At 36.7% G+C, this 25902-nt stretch overlaps 1 protein-coding gene across 2 annotated transcripts in view; it reads right to left on the reverse strand.

The window, feature by feature from the left end:
- Positions 1–4511: 4511 nt before the first annotated feature.
- STEAP1 (STEAP family member 1) overlaps positions 4512–25902 on the reverse strand; it is a 131819-nt gene continuing 110428 nt past the window's right edge. For both annotated transcript variants that reach the window (XM_044067994.1, XM_044067993.1), the window contains 2 exons: positions 18574–18738; positions 4512–4994 (listed from right to left, as the gene is read on the reverse strand). In XM_044067994.1, coding sequence (XP_043923929.1) covers positions 4734–4994; positions 18574–18738 — 426 coding nt within the window. In that variant the 3' untranslated portion in view covers positions 4512–4733. The remainder of the gene's footprint in view (positions 4995–18573; positions 18739–25902) is intronic.

Consider the following 25902-nt stretch of genomic DNA (forward strand, 5'->3'; position numbering starts at 1 on the left):
TTCAGTTAAAGGAACACTAAATAAGTATCAGCAGTTTGAAATGGAGATCACAGTACAGTGAAGATCGGGAAATTTACCCTTTTCTTACTGTAGTACAATCTCGGAGATGGTATGTCTAATTTAGAGGGGTTGTGGGGGTGAACGGGGACTTGTCCCCCTGCAAACCCACTGACACTTATTTAGTGTAGGCTGTCTTTACATGCATAAGTGTTCCTTTAAGTGGAGATTGGATATCTGGTAAATTGTACAGTTTGATGTTCCAGGTTTCGTCATTTTAAGGTTTTAAGTAAATGGGTTTTCGCTTTTATCATCTCAGTGTTGTGTAATTCGAGTATATGGGTCTTCAACATTATGAAGTAGACCCACTGTAAAATGAGTTAGCTATTAGTAGCATATTCAAATATGCAAATGATAAGAATGATTGTCAGGGTGATATAAGCAGCTTTTCAAAATGTTGCAAAGCTATTAATTATTTGAAAAGAATTGTGAATCTATATAAAAAATCTGTATTAGTCATTAAACATTAGATTTTTTTCTCTCTTATTGTTTTCTTTATTATAATGTCATGATTTTTAAGATACAAACTGATTTAAATGGAGTGCAGTGCTAATATTATCTCTCACACTTGCTACCCACCCCCCACCCCCACCCTGGGTTCAGAAGTGTTCTGAACTCAATATATTATTGCAAAGGCTGCAGTGGAATGATGTCATAAGTAATTCCTGTAAGAGTACTGACAGACTTTAGAGGAATTGTTTAAGTCCTGCTGAGACAAGAACTGTGGACCAAAATAAATGAAAGAACAGTACAGCTAATGATGGCAGCTAAGAGAAAATCGCTCACAGTGTTTACATGGGATTCAATTTTGCTGTTGTCAGTGTAAGTACATTACAACAGGGTATCAGGGCATCCTGGGCAATAGTAAACCAAAGTCATTATCTATAAAATCAGTCACACAAACTAGGACATCACATGACATTATTAAATTGAGTTTAATGGTCTTCATCAGCGCAATGTAAGCCATCATATAATGCCACTATTAAGCTGAAGCCACTACCCTATAAATTCTGTAGTGCAACCCAGGGCAAATAATTAATCTTAAGTTTCCAATTTTTAAATTCTTCCACTACATCTTTGTTTGACCATGTAGTAAATGTCTGTCTGTACCATTTACTATTTTTTTCTTAAATAAGCCACAGTAATGGTATGTAACAATGTAAATCAGAATACCCCATTTTCTGATATTACATACTAATATAATAATGCCAGTGCTCAGCAAACTAATGTTCGGCATTGACCAGTTTGTGATAGCTCTGATCCAGTGCCACTCAATTCAGGTATGTTTTAATTTACATATTTGTAGCCAGGCTGAACAGACGTCATAGACTTATCTTTGCTTCCAGTCTAATGATATGACAGTCATACTCTACTGATTAGAAAACTACAGTGAGAATAAATATTTTTGGCTATCCTGTGAGTTATCCCTGACACATCAGTCGTGTATTTTTAGTACAAGGATGTTATGTTGCAGCGAGCTTCACCACAGTGTATTGTACTGTCTGAGTCAGTGGTGCTTTTTCTGTTTTTTCTCTTTTCTCCTTTTCCCCACTGTGGTGTGATCATGGAGTTGGTATATATATTTTGGGGGAATGAGAGGCTTATCTCCTACACCAAAGTTGCATGTGGACTTTCCTGCTGGAAAAAAAAATATTTTTTTGTATCTTTATTGTTTTTTAGCTCACAATTTTAGAAATTACATTTTGGCAGATGGTGAGATAAAAAGGCATCATATACAACTCATAGTTAAAGCTATATTTTCCTTAGGGAAGAATTAACATGTTCCATATTTAGTGACAATTGACTTTCTTTAAAAAAAAAAAATTGGAGAATGGCAATATGTACGCGAGTTATTTGAAAATAAAATCCAGTAAAATACATGCATACATAAATGCTATTGAGTTTAATGTTTAGCTACTCAGAGAGTGTGTACTCTGGCATCTCTGATTTTTCAGTCTGTTTCCTTTTTCCTGCTCTCTAAAACTTGTCCAAGCACATGGTGCAATGTTATATTTTGGCCTGTAGCTGCAGTTTCCCAGTCCCTATCCTTATATACTAATCTTTCAGTTTGAACCCTTGGTGGCAGACACACACACACACACACACACACACACACACACACACACACACACACACACACACACACACACACACACACACACACACAAGACCATGGCAGAACAAAAGCAGCACTCTTTTATAAGGTGATTTTTCTTATATTTTTTTGGTAACTTAGCTACAAAGTCCCTCATTGAATGATAATGATCTGTAGCTGTACCGGACAGACAACAGTGTGGTACCCTTCCTAAATCTTTTCTGCCATCTTCATTATATAGTGGTAGTGACTGCATGTACCACTTCTTGTTGTTCAGAAAAGAGCTAGACACAAAAATTCTCAGTAGACGGAACACAGCGTCTTTAATCACATCTTCATCTTAAAAGTGTACATGTACTTTTTATTTTTTTGAATGTTAACTTTGTTTATTTCTTAGGTAAATGGACTAGAAGCCAAAATCTAACACCTGAAACTGGAATTATTTGGAACTGGCAGTTCTGGCCAATGTCTCTTGTGCCAAAGTTACTTGGCATCCAGTGTTAAAAGGTTAAAGATAGAACATTTTTTTCAGTAGATTTGATTGCTTCTGGTATGACTAGTACATTTTTGGTACACATATCTTCAACACATATGTTATGTAAATGTAGTGTGGACAATGGCTCATATTATTAATTCAGGTAGGAAGGTTGTGTGCCCTTTTCATCCCCTTTAACAAATATTTTCAGTATCATAGTTGCACTACAATATAGAAAAATCAGACTTGTCATTATATAATATCGATTTGACTATGGTACCTAGACAACGTTTTATACATACTACATCTGTCAGTGAGAATAGTAGAAAATGTCTATCATCTATTTAAGGAAGTATGTCTTGTTAAACAGTATGCTGTCTTACAAATATATACCTTGTTTTTGTCAAATGAGTTTAATCACAAAAAAAAAAAAACAAGCCAAATGCAGAAACAGAGACACCAGTGGCTGATAACTTCAAAACATTGGGGACTGCAGGAAGCAGATGCATATCCGGGGCTAATTGGAATAGGTTGAGGTTGTACTATAGCAGGCAAGTAACTATTTAACTATGATCAAATGGCATCTAGGCTCACTCACTTTCCTACAGAGACTGCACCAGTGCTCACTCAGCATAGCTACCTTATTGACAATATAAGTATCATATGTTTGAGTGAGTGTACAAAATGTCGAGGTGCAGAATATCAGCAATGTCTCATGGCAGGAAACACAGTGTCCCTGCTCTACAAAACTCAATGGAAACCCATGTGTTTGAGGTTGACAATCCCTGGTGTATGGGAATATGCTCTTTCCATGGGGATTGTGTAGTGTTGTAGTTAGTATATATAATTATCAAGATGTGCTTCACTTGATATATTAAACAAATAAAGAGCCCTAGAGATTCAGTACTAAGTAGGTGTGCAAGGGGGCTTGCACCCTGTGAAAATGATGTTGTCCTGATTTATTTTCATTCAGTTTTGCAAAGCAGGAGTATGTTCTGTACGCTTGCTCATTTGAGAGGTCAATGCTCTGATCTTTCTGTTTTGAAAGTTGATGTTGTGGTATGTCAACGTTTTCTCATATAGAACCATATATACCCATGGACCACCATTTTCTGTATGTACAGTATACATGTATGTATTTACACACACATGAGTTTAGAGCAACACACTGAGCTTCACTTTCTCTGAAGTCTATATTATCAAACAGAAAATCTTGAAATACAGGCTTATCAAAGAAAGTGAAAAACAGAATAACAAATATTTTTTGCAGGGGGCATATCCCTGCTAATATAAATATACCAACTCTGAGATCGAACAATACCAGACAGAAGGGAAAATGCCAGTATTTCCAGTATTTTGTGGTCTCACACTACTTTCTTCCCATTCATACATTTTTGTTATATGAAATTGATTTAAACAGAATGCATTCTAAAATAATACTCTTTTACACTCCTCCCACATATCTGTATTTATCTCTCTCTCTCTATATATATATATATATATATATATATACATACACACACACACACACACACACACACACACACACACACACACACACACACACACACACACACACACATATATTACTTTACAATATACATGCATACATACATAAGTATTTACACTAAAATTTGTTCTATAGATAAACTCAAGCAGATGTAGATTTCTGCCTTTTCTTTTTAGTATGCTAGTAATTTACTGAATAGTAAAATATATTTTAAATATATCTGCTAAAGTTGATATAATTTTCTGAACTTTCCATTGAAAAGTAACATTTCTTATTCCCTTATGACATTTTAGCACTCACTGGATTACAATCTACAGCAGCTGTGTATACATGTAGTTTAATATGTTCTCAGTTCATCACCAAGGAATATCATGAACAGTTTGGGCACTTTTTAATATTATGTGCTACTTAAGTAAAGCACTGCCGTTTGTTGCTTTATCTGAAGTATCAGTTAGATATTCTGGCAGAAAATACAAATCATTTCATTTATGAAGCCATACCATAAAACAGCAAACCAAATGCAATCATGAAATTTTTAAATTGTAATATTTCTTGCAATAATATAAAGAAAAAAAACTTTTCATTTAAAGAATATGTTACAGATTTGCTGCTTCAGAGTTCATTGTTTCTAAAGTAACTTTTTCTTCCCATCCTCTTCGAATCCTTTGAAGTTTTCTGCTAATGCATGGCAGAAGTAAAACAACTTTGCCAAGCAGGACGAATGCAGGTAGAAGAACAGCTAAGACAAATGAAGGTGGTGTATACCACACAAACAGTTTGGGCTCCGCCCACTTATTCCAGGCATAGACAAGTGCATGAGCAGTGCAGAGTAGGAGAGCAGTGAGGCCCATCTTGCTCTGTGAAAGAAGAAAAACATGCAAATAATGATGGTTAGTTTAGTAGTGGCATTTCAAATCTATGAATCAAGGCACTATTTTATGAAAGTTATTCTTTCATAATGTGACTATCCAAGTAAGAACACGTTTCACTGTAGTTTAATGTAATATAAAATAAGCTAGCCCTCAGAAAGAGACAGTTAATCTATGCAGTCTGTCAGATTTTCTAATGCCTGCAGCAAGCCTAAGGCAGATGATTCCTTCCACCTCAACCCTCTCAGTTGTAACTATTCACAGTCCCAAGCATGTTTGATTACAATCCATTCTGGTAACTGGTTCTACTTGTCAACTACCCTCTCTATATAAAAGGACTTTGTTCTATCCAGACAAATTATGTTGTTGATCTGATGTCAGTAAAATATCAGGAGCATTTTTTGTGAGACAGGTGCCCTTTTATTTTTGATTAGACAAGGGAATGTTGGGAAAGGAAGTAAGGGTAGTAAGAGGTTGGTAAAATGGAGAGATTATGTAGCAGGGAAGGACAAACATAAATTACAGGGTGTGGAGTAACAATTGCCTCATTAAACATTAAACTCTTTAAAAGAGAAATAATTTTAGATTGAATCTAAAAATGATTGCAAATAAACAAAATTAAAACTTTTTTTTTGCACGAGGGCTTGTCCCCCTGCAATTCTCACACTTCCTGCTAATAATATATACCAACTCCAAGATCATGAAATGGTGTGGTAAGGGCAAATTCCCTTACCCTGCTGCAATGTGATCTCATGCAATCTACTGCCAGCAAAAACTTCATACAAAAGAATGTTCGCTCATATGAATGTTCAGTCTTATTTACAGGTCCAAAAAGCATTCACTCGTATGAGTGATCACTGTTTTCACCTGTGAATGGAGTAACTCACTGAGGGAGGAGCATTATATTGAAGTGAACAAACAGGGTTAGGAGGGTGGCCTAATGGTTAAGGTGTTTGCCTTACAAACACAAGGTGCAGGGTTTGAGTCTCACAAGGGATAATTGGCTAGGCTTAAAATGGCTCGCAAAGGCAGTTAGCTTAGTACTAATCTATGAACCTATGAACCTAAGTTGATATTGGATGAACTGAGGGAGGACAATGGAAAGGGGAGAATTGTACAGCATACAGGTGTGGCCAAGGATATGAAAGGGAGGAGAACATTGGCCTGGAAATAGGACTGTGTGTTTAAATATGCTGTTTCTGCAAGCTTAGAGATTACTCATTACTCTGGGAAGTGTCTCCAGTAGGTCCTGGAAGAGAAGGCATAGTCAGCACTGGACTGCATTGGACTAGTGTGAGCATTCAGCTTTTTGCCTGTTATCCTCCCACAATCTCTGTCAGCAAATAACAGATGACAAAGAGTGTCACCTCCACCTATGCTGCTGTTGGCAAGCACCACTACACTACCTGACACAGGTGGTGCAGGTAGGGCAGGAGGTATGAAGGCAACTGTGGCAGATTGGGACCCATATATGCTGGGTACCCTGATGGGGGTGGTGCTGCTACTGTTGCCCACCTATGAGGGGACAGCAGGCCTTGCCAGTGGGCTAGGTATAGGTTGCTGTGTTGCTGCACATGATAGTAACACAAACAGAGGGGAAACAAACAAATAAACCAAATAAATATTTGAAAGTGAAGTAAAAGTGACAGAGTATAGGGGAAGAGAAATACAAACACAATAAAACTGCATTCTTAACTACATTGATACTGATAACACATAATAACCTTTTAAAAGTAGAACTTGAAACGGGTATAGTATCATCTTCTTTGTTGGAATACAACATATGGAAGGTGGGGGACCAATGTCAAAAAAATCCTCATATGTAGGCTGACATAATGGAATATTAATGGCAGGAGCTATTTCTCAAGACTGCTTGTGCCAATTGAAGCCATTTGAGTTTTGAAAATATTAAACTGTTTGTATACAAAATGAGTTAAATGAAGCTTTTAGAAGCTTGAGCTCATCACAAAAGTTGTCAAAATTCCATCAAAAAGCACACTCCTTTTAATTTGAAAAGCAAACAGTGTGACCCCTGCAGAGGCATCTCTGCTCAGATCCCTAAATAGTTATTACGGCGACCAGGCATTTTTAAGGATACAGTGTATGTCCCTCCAAAGAACAAGTATATAGACTCCTTTTCTATTATGAGTTGTACTTTTACATTGGTGCACATATCATGGATTGGTTCTGCTCCTCTCCTGCCCTTGTCCTCCCCTATATACCTTACAGCTGTCTCCACTCAACTGCCTGCATTGGAAACCACTCATAAATGATCTTCTTAAAACCTGGCTCAATAAATATTCTCTCTGTAAAAGGTAATAACTAGGAAACTTAGTGACTGTTCTCTTTTGCTATATTAAACTACTATTAGTCCACTTGCAGTGTAGATACGCAAGACTGGTGCTCTATTTTTACTGACTATTTCTGTGATCATTGCTTTCCTGCCTATCTGGCTCTACCTGCTCTGTTCACCCTCGCTATGCTTGGGCTCACTTTGCTCCCCTACCCTACCCCCATTCCCACCCACTCCATTCTCATTTAACTTATAGCTAACCACAACTAAGCCCTCCTCCAAAACCAAGCAATCAGAACACAAACCAAAGACCACACCCACATCCTTTAATTCAATCAATAGTAAGATCAGTTACACATCTTCTAATACCTCTACAGCTACAAATCCTAGCTCAGACCTACACCACACCCTGCAGCCAAATCTAATCTATTGTTCTCTTTCATACTCCCTATCATGCAACCAAGCAGCTACAACTGCAAAATACACTACATACATGCCTTATATATATATTAAGTGTCTCACTATTATCACACCTCACCTCATACCAAAACAGCCACTACCCTTATCTACATTGTAAAACACCTACCCATGTCCACTCCATTGTACCCACCCAAACATCATTCCATATCTCTTCAGCAATCTACAATCACTCCAATTTGGAGCTAACCCCTTTTAGAATTTCATATAACTGCACTAAAAGGCACATTTCTTTACAATTTAACCTATCTTTCTCCTTATTGTGAACACTGCTTTACTGATACTCAGTGGAGAAAAACATCCAAATCTTGGTCCCTTAAATATCCCTACACACAATCTAAATTAGGCCACTTATAACTTAACTTCCCATAGACAAACAGCTGACCTCTTAATTCTCAAGATCAATATTAGAAGTATCCTAAACAAAATTTATGAACTGCATGCAGCCATATCCTTTTATTCCCCTGATATTGTGTTCCTCACTGAAACATGGCTTAAGCCACATAAAGACAATGAACTACTCTCACCAGGTTATAACCTAATTAGAAAAGACCATACAGCTAAAAGAGGAGGCAGTGTTGCCCTGCTATTCAAAAATAACCTTATAGTTGAACTCATTAAAATAAATATCCCAACATTCTGTAATGCTGAAACCCTGTTTGCTAAAGTAAAAAAATCAACCTACATAAACAACTAAACAAACTGGGTGCTTACATCCCTCCCAGGGTCAACATTAACACACTAGAGTCCATAACCCACTGGACATCAGAAACCCTGCCCCATGAAACACTCATACTAGGTGATTTTAATATTGACTGGTCTCTAATTAACTCACCCCTCTCCACTACTCATATAAACCTGCATGGTTTCACTCAGATCATCCAAACCCCAACTAGAATTGACAAAGCTATGAAAAGGGAATCTGTTTTAGACTGGATCCTTACTAATCATCCAACCATGACACAATTCTTTGGCACATTATCTGACACCCTAAGTGATCACTTCCACTCCTTCTTACTAAGTCAACAATTTAAACCAATTAAAACTAGTCCCTTCAAACAAATACGCTATACAAAAAACTTTACAGTAGAAGAACTAATAGCAGCACGAAATCATTGCAACTGGATCCCCCTATTTACACTCTCCATAGACAAGGCAGTAGACTACATTTAATTCCACATTCCTGAAAATACTTGACCAACTTGCACCCCTAGAATGATTTGAACAAAGTCCAACCCTGCCCCCGGGTCACCAAAAGTACTGAATTCTACTAAAACAGAGGGATAAAGTATGGAACATTTGGCACAAGAACAAAACTAATACTAACAGGCAACAGTTTTGTGAATTAAGAAATAGTGTAAAAAACAGATAAGATCAGATAAAAAAAACTATTATTCCAATTTACAGAATAAACACAAAGCTAATCCTCAAAAATTTTGGGCTTACATAAATAAAGTTATCCAACCAGGTAAAACTAGCACCCCAGCCCCAGACATTGACACATCTATAGGTGACACTGCAACACAGTTCAATGAGTATTTTACCAACTCCATTTTAAAACTATTATCTAATTTTTTCACCCAATACCCTCCCAGACTTACTAAACTCCCCATCTGACCAAAGCAACTTCTCTCTCCAACCAGTTCAGACCAGTACAATCCTGAAATACCTGTCCAAATTAAGGCCCACTACCCTGGCTGCTGATAAACTCCCATCAGATTACCTCAGAATCGCAGCCAAGGCTATATCATATCCTGTCTCTATAATCATAAATAGGTCAGTCTCCGAGCAAAAAGTTCCAACCCTCTGGAAAATTTCACACATTATACCCCTACATAAAGGAGGAAACTCAAATGAGTTATCCAACTACTGGCCAATGGGCATACTAGCCCTACTCTCAAAAATTCTTGAGAAATGCATGTACTCTAAATTAATAAAATACCTTCTCAGTAACAATTTCCTAGCCAAAACTCAACATGGTTTTCGACCCAGCCACAGTACCACCACTGCCCTTATTAGTTTCATCAATCATGCTAATGAACAGCGAAATTTAGGCAATCTGGTATCAACTGTCTTTTTAGACCTCTCAAAAGCATTTGATACAGTCTTTCATAATAAACTCTTGACTGTTCTCTCAGAACATAAACTAAATAACTCTGCACTCCTATGGTTTAAAGACTATCTTTCTGACAGCAGGCTGCCAAGTGGCAGGTCAGTCTGTCCTTTCTTCTCCCCATCACTCTAGGGGTGCCACAAGGTTCTATACTTGGTCCCTTGCTCCTCACAATATTCACACACAGTCTCCATAAAGCTACTCTTCATGCTAGATTAGTACAACATGCTGATGACTCTACCCTAATCTGCTCTGCCTCCTCTCTCCAACTTCTACAGAAAATAAACCAAGAATCCTTCACAGCAGTTGAATCTTGGCTAGTAGACTCTCAATTAATACTGCTGTTTCATTCCTCCAAAGCTATTGATCTCACCCTCTCAAAATTATCACATCTGACAACACCCATATTACACCAGTTGTACACACCAAACTATTAGGTGCTATCATTGACCAAAATAAGAAATTTGATAAACATGTTGCTCAAACCATATGTAAGGTACACAAAAAACTAGGCACACTCTACAGATGTAAGACCTACCTGACCTCCAATAGTAAAACTACCATAACAAGAACCCACTTACTGTTCACATTACCATAGGCCTCTCCCATTTTAGTTAACCTAAATAAATCTAACCTAAATAAGCTTTCTACTTGTTACAACAAGATAGCTAAATTTGCTACTGACTCTTCCTATAGATCCCACCATTGCCTAGCCCTTCACAAACTCTCCTGTATGGAATAACCTAACCTATTGCCCTTAGCCAACACACCCTAGCTCATCAACTTCTCTACTACCCTGACAAAACCATAGCCCTTTACGGCCTAATCAATCACTACACTAACAGTCGTCAGCTAAGATCCACCAATAAGGGTCTGGTAGCGGTATCCAAAAGCAAATATAACTCAGGAGGCTCCCTATATTCCTGTACCATTGCAAAAATGTGTAACTTCCTCCTATTGGACGTTAGGACACAGACAGACAAACATAGTTTCAAAAATCAGCTAAAATCCTACTTCTCCAAGTCCTGGATATGTTCATATTCCAACCCAGATTAACTCTTTTGTAATCCACCTAGCCACTTTACGTATAATTAAACTCAGCTTATTATGTAAATTATGTTTACAATACCTTGAGACTAATACGTTTAACAAAGTTGTGCATTTTTCTTATCCCTCCACTTTGTCAAATTGTTAGCCTGTTTTTTTAAACAGTTGTATGCTGTCTTTCAATTAACATTTTGTATGTTTAAACATTTCTTGATTGTCTAATTCGTATGGAGTTTGTCTCCCTGGGTCTCTGCTGAAAATGGGCAATCTTGCCCAGTCAGACTTATCCAGTAAACAAATGTGAAATAAATAAATAAATATGTCTAGTAAGGGTGCCAGACAAGGAAAAGAACCTCTCAGTGGTGCATTGATATTAGTTGGGGGGCACATCCTTTACTATGGCTACAGTATTTCTTTTTCTTTTTTTTTTTTTTGTGTGGATGGGGGGGTGAATCGACTTCTAGTTTCATAAGGATTTGTATTGAGTTTGACCAGTTTGTCTATGATGTCAGACTGGGATATAGTATGCAAAGTCTTAGCTAAAGGTAAGTTGTGTGCATGTAGTTATCCTCATCTAATGCTTTTGTGATTGTTTCACAGAAATCAATTAGGTTTAGTAGACATGATGCACCTTTTTACAAAGCTAAATTGGTTACATACAAAGATCTATAGGAATGGGGTCATGAGTTATACATACTTGGACTACACTAGTATGCATACCACTCACACTAAAAAGGAGTGGTGATAAGTCATTTTGTCAGGGCCTCCAGGCTAACCTCAAATGACAAAAAAAAAAACAAATTCAGATAAATGTCGAAAGATAACTTTTGTTTTTGTTTTTTTTTTAAGAAATAACACTACAAAGAGGATATGGTTAAGGAAGCTCTGATGTCAGTTATTAAAACCAGGGCTACCAAGCATCCCCTTTAACCAGGAGAGGAATTAGTTATAGTAAAGATGAAAATGCTTTTGAAAAGAAAAACACTTTCAGTCCCAGTAAAATATACTTTTATGAATTATTCTAAGGAAATTAACGCTGTCACTAGAAAACACTGGGGGGGGGGGGGTGAGGGGCAGTGAGGCCCTGAAGAATTGGTTTGGTGAAAAACAATGTTTTGTTGAAAAGAAGGCTGAAAACATAAAATGAGTTAGAAATGCCGAAACCAATAAAGATAAGAGCAAGCAGAACAGCGGGAATTTATTCATGCATTGGTCATAAACAGTGTAAGTACATGGCAAATAGCCGCTATGTTATGAATAACTTTACAGGCTTTACTATTGACTCCTGTAAAGGTAGTGTATTATGCTCAGTGTATTAGCTGTGATAGTTTTTTATGTTGATAAAATCAAATAGAAGTTGAAAGAAAGGGTTGCTGAGCATGACAGGGCTATTAAGAATAAAGACCCCAGAGATGCCTTGTATAAGCACAGTGTACAATGTAATCTTTTCAAGATATTCATTTCTTTTTGCTAGAAAATGATGAGATTGACAATGTTGTAACAAAAGAGGTGCATTAATACAGTTTTGGAAAGAAAAGAATTGGTGCTGCAGTTTAGGTTTAATGCCTTTCATTCTCCTGGACTGAACACGTTTTTTTTTTTTTTTTTTGAGGGCAAGAGCATTGCAGTATTGAATGGTGTTTTAAATTTGTTTGTAATTAGTTTTAAGTGTTGTGATAGAAAGGTTCATTTAAGGTACAAAGAAAGTTTTGTCTTACACTGTTAGCCTGATGAAGCTCCTATGCCCTGCTTTTGAATGCAAGTACTTACATTTGTGTAACAAATTCTGTAAGTAAAGGTTTCAATGCGTGGATGATGTTTAATTTTTTTCATTTTTTTGATTAAGTATTTAACATTTTTGAAGATTTGGTGTTTTTACTTTATAATATGTGTTTGGGGGGGGGTTGTGTTTCGTCATACTTTTTATTATATGCTATGATGTGTCGACAATTAATGTCATTTTATCATTTGAAGTGCTCCATGTACTTGTCTTTGAATTTTTGAGAGCTAACTGTTAAGAAGACACTGGACAAAGTGAAGCATGATTATAGCAACTTTATATCCATTATTATTTGTGTACATACTAATTTTTAATATAAAATATGTAAATTATAAAACATTGCTGTCTATGCCTGTTCTTTTAAGTTGTTTACGATACAGGTACTCAGCATTTTGGGATGTAAGAAGGTAAATAAAAGTCCATACTTTTAATGTTCTAATCTCGTTAAAAGAAAGTGATTCCTTAACATGAAAACACAAGTAAATGCTAAGGATATCAATCAAAGCCACATTTAAAATAGACACTTTCAGAATGAAAGTGTAAATATTCTTTGAGGGCACGTCACAACAAATACCAGTTTTAAAAAAAGGGCTGCTTGTTTTTGCTGTTCCTTACTAGTGTCCTCCATTTGGTTAATAATTTACTGCATAATGCTATGTAATTGCACACTATAAAGATGCATTTTTATCTAATGAAAATATAAATTTAAAATATTATCAAAATGGGCAGTGTAAAAAGCTTAGTACAATACTGTCATTACTCTGTGCTCATTATCTGTAGGATATCAGCCCTAACAGAGTGAACAAAACTATTTTACCCTGGTTATGAATAAAAGTATCATGGAGGGCGGCAATGGTAAATTTGTGATAAGAAAGTTGTATTAAATGAACATGAATTTATTGTTTTTGTAAATATCTTATAAGTGATTGACTCAGCTCATATATTTCAATGTGTTTGTAATATTATCTTGCTGTATATTGAATGTTAAATTGCTGCACTTAAATGCTGTACTAATACATTTTATACTGTCTTTCTGTCTGGAGCTTTTCTCCTCAGGCCTCCATTGAAAACGGGCTACTTTGGCCCAATGGACTTTCCCGGTTAACAAACTGAAATAAATGAATAATAAAAATAAATAAATTTAAGAGGAGTTATTGAAACTCATTCTGACAGTACACATTCTGCAGAGTAGTTATATACTTTTTTCATGTCCTCCATATACAATGTTGTTTCAAGTCCAAACATTTTTAACAAGTGTTAGAATGTTGTCTTGTTTTAGTTTTGCATTTATTATGTATAGATGAATGATATATTTGTACTGAAAATGGTCTGAGGTGATCATCTGTTTTTATAAATCATATCTTAAGCTGTCATTGCCAGTGAAACAATGTCAAGGAGGCATTCAATAAGCCCACTAAATACAGATTGACAGAAGCTGTATCTAGTTACAGTGTATCATTATTACTGTAGCACAATATGATTGTCCATGCTGCCATAATTGTTTGTTTTACTACCAGCTAACACTCATATATAAAGTAAATAACTCTCATTTTACAGATATCTGACTGTTGAAGTACTTTTGCACTTACAGTAATTAAATCTTGTTTTATTTTAAGTGATGAATTTTGAACATGGCCAGACAAAATTGTGTAATTATGTTTGCTCCTTGGGAAGTCATGGCAATGGTTTGAAAAAGCTGGGTCGACAAGGTTCTGGTTACAGTAGGATTCACTCATTTCTTTGGGAGCTATAGATCTACAGTGTGGTTTGTCTGCCTTTTTGATAATGATAACAATTATTAGACATCTCGATCCTGGATAGTTATGTATTGAATAAATTAGCAATGAGCTGCAGCCGTGAAAGGCCCAGGCTTTGTTTATTCTAATTTCCGTGACATTTTCTTTCTTGCTTTGGTTGTATTATAACTGTACAATTTCATTTCTTTTACTGTCTTGGCATGCTGACTGCAATGATAGTACCAATTTTGTCTTTTTTTTATCATGTTCATTTTGTAACAGTAATTAGGAAATAACACCAAAATAAAATCAGACTTGAACTAGTGTTATTTACTGAGGTGGTGGTGCTGTGGTAGCATTGTCGCCTCACAGCAAGATGTTGTTGTGTTCGATTCTCAGCTAGAGCGTCTTCTGTGTGGAGGCATGCGTGAATGGGCATATCTTAGTTGAAGGTTGTGGGTCAGGACTGGCAACTCGGCTCGTAAAAATCAACTACCAATCACTAGCAGAACGGAGTTCCACTGTGGAGACCCCTAACCGGGAAAAGCTGAAAGACACAACAACAACTTGAACTAGTGTTATTTACACAAAATGCGCGACTGCACAATATATCAGATATTATACCAGGGATATGAAAAAGTAAGGTGTATTCATATTAATTGTATTATAGAATCTCAACCATTGTCACCTTGCTGTTGTACTTTATCACTTTATTTGCACTGTTCATGTCTAACAGGCACAAACGTTTCATGTATTAGAAAACAGCTATCAGTGTGTTCTTTGGAGTTTGAACACATTCTGACTTTAGTGAGGCAGGGGACAAAGCACAGGAGATTCATTTCTTGAAAATGATGCAAGACATCTCACATAAATATTATGCTTCATATATGTGACATACTGAGATATTTCATTTCCAACATATTTTAGTTGATTTTTTTTCAAAGTTTCAATGTATTTATTATAAGTTTTTCCACTCCCTAGAAAATTCATGTCATAATGTACCACAGCTTACAGAAAAACAAGTAGGAACACAAAGCATATTACATACTCTGTGCTGCCATAGAGACAGTGAACAGAAGCCGTTTCATTCTGTCTTTCTGTGTGAAAGCAAAAACCTGCATTACAGCTGTTAGCCTTGGAAATGCTTCAGATGCTGTAGAGATTAACAGCACTGAAAAATACTTAACAAACTTTAAGCACCTTCCTTACATCAGCAAGGTGCTTTACAAAGTCATATTTGTCCTTATTTTTGGAGTATAATCGTGTTACTTCATGTACTACAATGAAGTTCACCACTTTTGTTGCATTTTCAGAATGTAATGCTTGGGGCATCCTCAACCTGCTTCAAACTATATCATATATATATTTAATGATATGTACTACCACAATGTTCACAAAATTCCTTTGCATTTAGTAAAATATGTGCCTGCTGCTCATCTGAATGAACATTGATGAAGCATTTCTTACTTTTGACAAGGTAACTGTTATGTGTAGCAGGATGGAATTGCTTGGATGGGGTATAAAGCTGAATGTGTGAGGTCTTAAATAGCATTAGCAGACTAGTTAATTACCAGTTCATTAAAATATGCACCAACAGACCCAAGACATCTCATAGTCTTCTAATCAAGTGATCAGTCTATCAAAAAAATGCAGACATGCCCATAGTCACACATTTACATGCTTTTAACAGAATAACAAACATAAAAACGCCCTTCTGACCTGGAACAAACCTCTCACATTCCCCAAAGAGGGAAGTTCTCCTGCTACTCAAAAATTCTATAACCAAATCCAAGATCACTCTAACCTTGGATTAAGTGCCACTCGAGACACACAGTTGGACTTGTTAAACACAAACACCAGCCTCATACACCTTTCACATAGTCTGCCTCAAGCACTCCTATATATACACTCAGCCGCTCTCTAAAAACATGAAAATAATGCACATCATGCCATTCACAAAAATCCCTATCTTTTTCAAGCATTCCACCACTCAGTAGAACATGATCTTCATCACATACATTAATCTGCATCTACACCAAGCACTTCTATTCCAATTTCCACCAACCACATGAACAATCATTCCACCAAATATCACTATGAAAACAAAACACTTGACCAAGCATATATAATCCTCTGTTTACACACTCAACCACTCTGCACCAAGAACTCTGACCTCTAAATTTACTCAATACTCACAACACATACACACACACACACACACACACACACACACACACACACACACACACACACACACACACACACACACACACACACACGCACACACACACACACACACACACACACACACACACACACACACACACACACACACACACACACACACACACACACACATCAAATAACCTCCAGAGCACTTAATGAAATCCCTACCTGGAAAAGGATTTACTACTCAAAAACAACCTCCAATATACAGGAATGCAGAATTATTTCCTATATAATAAGGTAAATATCACGTAGAAGTAAAACCAGTCTCTATAGAACAATGAAACATACTCACCTTGAGTATTTACACTTTACATCAATGACGACGTATACTTGATGAGTATTGGCAGTTAATGAGAGTGCACATTGGATGGGTGGTTTTTGATGAGTGGGCCAATGATGAGATGGCTTGTGATATTTCAGCATACATCCAACTAACGCCTTATGCCTCAACCCATTAATACATGTTTAGCTTGCATGGAGTAAGATACATGGCTTTCATCCTTACACCTCATGCAATTCATAATGAGAACAAATGTTATGTATTCCCTGCTTATAAATTCTTTGCAAAGCAATTGGTGGGCCTCTTGGAATTCACTTCACAGAATTTAAAGCTAAACACAAATTTCCTTCTTTGAGGTCTTACTGATGTATATCTGTTCATCTTCCATACTCCCAAACCACAACGCACTACAACTCAGAAGAAAAAGATACATAACTGACTTGTTACTAACACCTACAATTTTTAATTTAGTGTCACATTTTCTTCTAACTGTTCTTATTCATATCATATCACTGTTCACCAAAACTGATTCACTTACAGATATGATTATTTAAAGAAGCAACCAAAAACAATTGTTCACTCAGTTATGGGGTGCTGGGGAGGTACACTGGTGTAATGGTTAGTGATGCTGCTTGGTTCACCAGTTCACTTCCTGGCTGGGTTGTCTTGAGAGTAGAGTGTGCATGTCTTCTCTTTGTCCATATGAATCTTCCCCGAGTGGACTCTGGTTTCTCCCCATTCTAAAGATATGCATGAATGTGAATTAGCAATGTTCAGATCAGTCCTAGGTGAGTGTGTGTGCATTGTGTGTGTGTGTGTGTGTGTGTGTGTGTGTGTGTGTGTGTGTGTGTGTGTGTGTGTGTGTGTGTGTGTGTGTGCATGTGCATGGCCTGGGATGGACTTCTCTCCAGCCCAGGGTTATTTCTGGCCTAATGGCAAAAGATTTCCAAGATATACTTAGGCTTTCTGATCCTGAATTGGATAAAATGGGAAATAAAAAATGAATGAATGGTGAATGAATAAATAAATGAATGACTAGGTTCCTACATCTGATTCAGTGATTCATACATATTTCAATATTGCTATTAATCAACTATCAATGTTTCATTATCCTATAAAATATGCATTTTTCTTATATCATTGTATCTGCTAGGAAGACATGATGCCATAAAGAGGGATTTAAGTTTGTAAGTGGTAAACAAGCAGTTGCAATTTAGAGAGTTTGTGAGACAGAGACGTCCCTTCTGCCTAATGGAAAAACATTCTTATCTAAAATGCAATCTGACCTGGATAAAAATACATTCAACCATTCCTAGAGAACAGAACAAATGGCCATTGTCACCAGCATTTAACAATTCTTATAGCATTCTTGGTGTCATTTTGTTTTACCACTGCTCAGATCATACTGTAATCTTAATATTGCTGTATGTGCATCTTTGTTGGGGTCACTGTTGATTGCTGTATTTACTGTTGCAGCTTAAAAATCTCCCTGGGCTTGCCCATCTATGTGGTTAACATGCATGCATACCTGCCAATAAATAAATAACACTGAGGTTTAAGCTATGCAGTCTTAAAACTTTAAGCACTGTAAAATGGTAAAGATTATCAGTACCTGAATAAACTGGAACTCTGTCCAGTTCAGTGAATAGCTAACAGATGGAACAGATGCCACTGCAAGTAAAGCTAATATCGCCAGTCCCACAATTCCAAGAGACACATAAATTTCCATTCGCCAGACATCATCTTTAATCCAGGCATTGTCTTTGTTCTGTTTAACCTAAAAAATGAAAGCAAAACAAAGTAGTCTGTTAATCTAAATTACACCCTGTATAACTGATGGTTGGAAAGCATATGCACATATAATGATAAAAAATACTTGTTAATATATTGTTTTTTCCACTTAATTATTTGAAATAGTGTTTGCTTTTCATTATACTTGATGTTGCCTTACTGTGACAATAAATAGGCAGAGTCCAAACAATGACAAAAAAAAAGAAGAAAATGAATTGACTTATTAGCATTTGTTCAAGCTGTGAATATAAAAAAAAAGAAAAAAATTAAAAAGTCATAACTGCGTGGGTAGCACAGTGTGGGAGTGGTTAGACTTGTTTAAACTGTTTGGTTCTCTGATTTGGCTCCTTGATAGGGAGCCTTCCGTATGGAGTCTATATGACATCACTGTGCCCATGTAGGATTTTTGCCTAGGTCTCCATTTTCCTTACATATCCGAAACGACACGCTGACAGATGAAGTGGCAAGCCTCTAACTTGCCTGTAGATGTGCATGGGGTATGAATGCACATGTACACATGTGCATTTGTGTGCGTGCGTGTGTGTGTGTGTGTGTGTGTGTGTGTGTGTGTGTGTGTGTGTGTGTGTGTGTGTGTGTGTGTGTGTGTGTGTGTGCGTGCGTGCGTGAGCAAGGTGTTTGAATGTGTGTGCATATGCACATCTTGAGATGGGCTAGTGTTCCACCTGGGATTATTTTTTTTTTGTCTTACACCCACTTAGTGCTTCACTAGCCTTCTCTTTCCCTAGAAACATGGATACGATGACACTGGTTTTAGAAAATAAATGCATAAATCTAAATGAGAGTTATATATTTTGAGAAGGTAGGATTTAGAGACGTAAGTGGGCATTACAAAGCATCAGTGTGCAAAAAAAAATTACAGAATTAAGGCAAAGTACTTACTGACAAAGAACTGTGCAGGATTGGTAGAGAAAATGTATGCTACTGCTCTCCATGACAGCTCCTGGTGTACTGTACATATGTAAATGGACTGCAGAGCTTGAATAACAACATTAGCCAAAATCAGTGCCCATTTCTCTGAACCAGTGCTACAAACATGGTGTTTATCACACTTACAGAGGTGCACTAACAGAAAGGGCTCCAATGTACTCCTGTGGAAGTATAGCTTGTGATCTTTTCATAGTTACAGTGGTAGCACTGCAGACATAAAGCACCCCTTTAACAAGATGCAGCAATATATGCAAACATACGAATGTACCAGATGTGTATGTATATATATATATATATATATATATATATATATATATATATATATATATATGGGTCCAGTTTGTAATTTCAAAATACTGAAATCTCAAATTTCAGTATTTCGAAACCACAAAGCTGAAAACCCAACCACAACTCACAAATTCGAAAACACACAACCGCAAAATTAAAAATCCCACAATTATGCTACATATGCAGTACAAAAACATACACAACCCCCCCCCCACACACAATCAAACAAATTCATCTAAACTACATGTGAGCAGGGGGGCTGTGCCCCCCCCGCACCCCCTACTTATATATTCTAACACTGAGATCGCACAAACAGAAACACAAACGGAACTCACACACACACACATCTTACAGTCCACATAACAGTCACAACACACACATATGCACACTAAACCCCTAACCAACATACTTACACACACAAACTTACCAAAATTAAACCCAAACATCCAAATACCTCACCACCAGAAGCAGAAATTCAAAACATCCTTGCTTCAGTATTTTGAATTTCGCACTTCTGCCGGTTTCGGAAATGTGAGTATGCGGCTTTGTAAGTTCGAAATAATAAAAGCTGAGATTTCAGTATTTCAAATTTACAAAGTGGACGAATATATATATATATATATGTATATGTGTGTGTGTGTGTGTGTATATATATATATATATATATATATATATATATATATATATATATATATGGGTTTGTTTTGGTGATTTTGCTGTAGTTTACAGTAGTAGTTCTTTTTGTCTATAAGTATTGCACTTTTTGTACAATTTCTCAACTGCCTAAAAGTTTGTTAATCTAAGATATTTTTGTTAGCTCTCCATTTAGCCCAAGACTTGTTCCTAAGTAAAATTTTCTGTCTGGTTTCTTTAGAAAGCCAGGGGGCAGGTTTGGACTTCATTCTAATGGACCGTTTGGGTGCGTGCTTATCAAGGATCGATAAGAATTTAGAGTTTAGGTATTTAACAGCTTCTTCAAGTGGTAGAGTTTTTAAAGGGTTCCAGTCACAGGCTCTAAGTTCATTTTGGAATAGTATTGGTTCAAAGTGTTTGTTGGCATGTGCAATCCTATATGTGGGGGGGTTAGAGATATCATTTTGTTGCCTTAGGAGGTAGGTCAAAGAATGATCGCTTACATCATCTGACAGAGCTCCTACCTTGTAAGCTTGTTTCTGTTTATTTATAAGTATCCAGTCTAAGGTGCTCTCTTTCTTATTTGGTTTATTGATTCTAGTTGTAGAGGTGATAGTTTGACTAAAGCCATGAAGGTTGATATGGGAGGTAGGATTATCAGAGTTAACAAATTTCCAGTCAGTATTAAAATCACCAAGTATTATTGTTTCTTGGGTGTAAGTTGAGGACACCCAATTTAGAATATCCTCTATAGTATTGATATTATTACCGGGGGATATGTAGATACAGATGATATATAAAGATTTATTTTGGTTGATTTGAAATCTGGTGATAAGGACTTCTGCCTTACTATGCTGAGGTGGGTTATATGGTAAAGTGGAGATTTGAAGTCCATCTTTGAATATAACTGCTACTCCCCCACCCTTGCTTTTTATTCAGTCTTGTCTTAATATACTATATCCTTGGGGAATTATTTCATTGTCTTTGGTGTCTGGTTTTAACCACGTTTCTGTCAGGCAGAAGATGTCAAAGCAGTGAATTTCTAGAAGGGCGCGGAGATGGGCTACTTTGTTATTAAACCAAAAATACACTGAGGTACCACACAATAGCGTCTTTATTACACAAAAAATAAGAACACTGTTCTTATTTTTTTTGTGTAATAAAGACGCTATTGTGTGGTACCTCGGTGTATTTTTGGTTATATATAGTTCTGGTTTTGTGCACCTGGGTTTTACCTGAAGCCGTTTCTCTTTTTATACATACTTTGTTATTAATACTGCGGATATTTAGGTGTCCTATTAGGAAAGAGTTAGGGAGTTTAGGGTGGGTTATTAGGTTGGCAGGATTGGTAGGGCCAGGGTTAGGGTGGATGTCTCCGTCTTTTAAGGAGGGATTACTTAGTTTAATTGTAGAAGTATTTATAAAGTTGGCGTGATATTTTACTTTCTTTACTGTGGGTTTATTGTATTTAATGTGGGAGAGTCCATGGTATTTAGGTAGTAGATAGGTGGGAATGGAAGTGATATTAGTTTGAATATTAGGGAGTATGGGAGTATGTATTGCTGTTTGTTTTAAGTACAGTTTTTCAAAGGAGGTGATGAGGTAGGTAAGAGTGAGGGCAATTAAAGCTATGAGTATTGATTTGGTTATTTTAGTTTTTACTACTAAAGGCATTTTGTTGAGATATGTATAAGAAGATTTAGGAGTTAAGTATAAAATTAAAAAGGTGGTATTGGATAAGGTGGTACTGGATAAGAAGAGCATTTAGAGAGGGGAACTAATACTTGTTAGCTAGAAGGAAAGGGATATGGTAAAAATACTCTAAGTATTGGGTTATTGTCACTGATAGAAAAAAAATGTATGGGTATGGTTAATTTTGTGAGAAAGATGGTGAATGGGATTGGTTGGATGAGAGAAAGGGTGTGGTTGAAGAAGTATAAGTTTAGGACCACTGGGGGTGGGTGGGAATTGAGGGTAGGGTAGGGGAGCAGAGTGAGCCCGCAGGGCGAACGGAGCGGGTTACATCTCAGAGAGGCTGAGAGGCAATCAGTTATACAGTGAGACTGTGTTCTACAAGCTTTGAGTAGGTAAGAGGCACTTTCTTTATTTACTTAACATAAGACATAAGAGGGTGAGCTTTTAGTATAGATGTGTAGGGGAAGAGGTAAAATTAAAGAGTTCTATAGCAGGAAAAGTAAGGTTATTTAGAGTTAATGAAGTAGTTCTATAACTGGAGTAGTAAGTGATAATAGAATAAGCTGTCTGGTTTATTTATATTTAAGGCTAACAAGGTTAAATTCCTTTTTACAATCATTCATGGGGTGGGGGTAATTACCTGAAGTAAGAGTATTAACAGAGGTAACTGAGAGAGGCTAGTATGCAGGGCTAGAGGAGTTTGGCTGGCAGTAAGAAACAGCTTTACATGCCTTGAGTTCTGCTGCCCTCTTGTGGTATATATAGGAAATTACATGAGATTCACTAGTATAGGAGGTAAAGGGAGGAAAAAAGTAGGATATTAATAGATGGCCTATGGGGTAGGTCCACGGGTGTGCTGGTCCTTACAATTAGTACAACTTTAAGCACTCACAATTTTAGTTAAATACCTAAAATAACTGTAGGTTGTCACCTACACTGTGAGGCTGAGCAAGGACAGACTAGGTAGTTCATGTAGGGTTTTCCGGTTGGATATTCCCTTCTGTTCAGATAGGATTTCTTTGCCTTGCTAGGTTGCTGAATAGGGGCAGCCTGTAACTCAAGCACAGGGCTGAAATGACTGTGAGGCTGAGCAAGGACAGACTAGGTAGTTCACGTAGGGTTTTCCAGTTGGATATTCCCTCCTGTTCCGATAGGATTTCTTTGCCTTGCTAGGTTGCTGAATAGGGGCAGCCTGTAACTCAAGCACAGGGCTGAAATGCTAAAATAACGGTAGGTTGTCACCTACACTGTGAGGCTGAGCAAGGACAGACTAGGTAGTTCACGTAGGGTTTTCCGGTTGGATATTCCCTCCTGTTGAGATAGGATTTCTTTGCCTTGTTAGGTTGCTGAATAGGGGCAGCCTGTAACTCAAGCACAGGGCTGAAATGACTGTGAGGCTGAGCAAGGACAGACTAGGTAGTTCACGTAGGGTTTTCCGGTTGGATATTCCCTCCTGTTCAGATAGGATTTAAGGCTATTATTAATAAACATTGGCATATTTTGAAGGCTGACGCCTTTTTTAATCAATGTTTGGGTAGTTGTCAGTTTAGATATCATAGCGGCAAGACATTAGGTGAACATCTTTCTAGTTTTAAGAAGGGCATGAATGTCACTGATGAGATTAAACCATGGAGGTTTATTGTTGTACCTTATGTGGAAACTGCACATATTGCAAGGTATTATCTAGAGCAAAGTAATTTATGACAGTTAATACCTCTAAGATATTTGATATTAGATTCTGAATACATGTACCACTGAATGGTTTATCTGGTTAAGTGCCAGTGTGGTGTCTTTTATGCAGGGCAGACCTCTAGATCATTTAAACAGAGGATTGCACTCCATCTGAGTGATATTCACTGCAGATGTTCCAGACGTGCTTTATATAAACATACGTTAGATCATCTTATGGCCTACTTTAGTTTTGTAGGTATTTGACATGGTGGTGGGTGAAGGTTTGTCTGTTCAGCATAAATATAATATTTTAACCAACAAGGAAATGATGTGGATTAACTTGGGGGCATTGCTTAAATGACCACTGTTGATATTTAGTGTTTATTTTTGTTAAAAAAAATATGCTTTTTTATTTTTCATATTTTTATACATGTATATACTTGTATGCAGGTATCATGGTATTATTATGTGATATTATTTGGTTTGGAGGCAATGCATTTTTGAATTAATGCTGGACTGTACCTTTAAATATAAGCTTTAAGGGCTTCTATGTAACTCTTTCCTTCCTTACACACTGATGATGCTATGCAGCAAAACCGGTTTGTGGTTGTGGTTTGACCTTTATGCCTTGAGTTTTGGAATAAAAAGATTTTGTTTTTTGCTCACTTGGTGATACTTAGCATTGTTATTTGGTATTTTAACCAATATGCGATGTATAGTGCTGGAGATTTTTGTGAATATATATGTATATATATATATATATATATATATATATATATGTATATATATATATATATATATATATATATATATATATATATATATATACACACACACACACACACACACACACACACACACACGTGCACATACATGATAGCATGATAGGTTATAGATATATATGTGCAGATACACACACACACACACACACACACACACACACACACACACACACACACACACACACACACACACACACACACACACAAATGCACATCTATTTGATTAAGAGTTTTCCAGTATGATATCAGCCCTACAGGGCTGCTACTGATATAACTAATTTGGCTATGGTTATAATATCACTTCAACATAATATACCTTGCAACCTGGTACTTCTGTGATATTCAAAAAATACAAAGCCCAAATAAAATGCAGATGAGCATTAGTAGACATAAATATGTAAAGATCACAACACTGCACAGTAAATTTCTAAACCTCTTTTCACTATCCCTGCTTGATGGCTCATACTTCAGTTAATTTTGTGCTTGTATCCTGCACACTGTGGCTATGTATATGATATGTGGATACATAACCCCACCCTTGTACCTTGTGAGATATCCATATATAGGGCATTGACTGCTGTTGCATTATGTGTTTCTAGGAATACTGTGATACTGTCTACCAAGTACCTAATGCACTGTTTACATATGTGGTGCATAATACTATTTGACTCTGCACCCTCATAATAATGCACCACCCCCAACACTTTGTGTGATGTTTATAAGTTGGGAACAAAGTGCTGCTTGTACCATTTGTTACAATGTTAATAGCCAACTATGTACCATTTGTTACAATGTTAATAGCCAACTATGTATCACTTGTTACAGTGGTAATAGCCAACTATCAAGTACTACTTAAAGTAAAATAATAAATAAATACTAATAGTGTGGTAGCATCAGTCACACAGACCTTTGATAGTTTATATGGCCAAGGCAGTAGATGTTTTAATAAAATCATTGTGATGCTGCTACAGTGTTGTTTTTATTTAATGGTCAACTGTTTCTGGAGTGCCTATTGCTCTGTTTAAATGGAGTGTAAATAGTGCTGCATTGCTGAGTACCTTATTGTCCAACCATGCTGAACTTCCTGAACATCAGTGGCATGCAGGTGCACAGTGCCACCCTTCTATATACCC

Source organism: Protopterus annectens, chromosome 3.part1 (genome assembly GCF_019279795.1).
Source record: "Protopterus annectens isolate FY-2018-M chromosome 3.part1, PAN1.0, whole genome shotgun sequence".
In the NCBI taxonomy this organism is placed as follows: Eukaryota; Metazoa; Chordata; order Ceratodontiformes; family Protopteridae; genus Protopterus; species Protopterus annectens.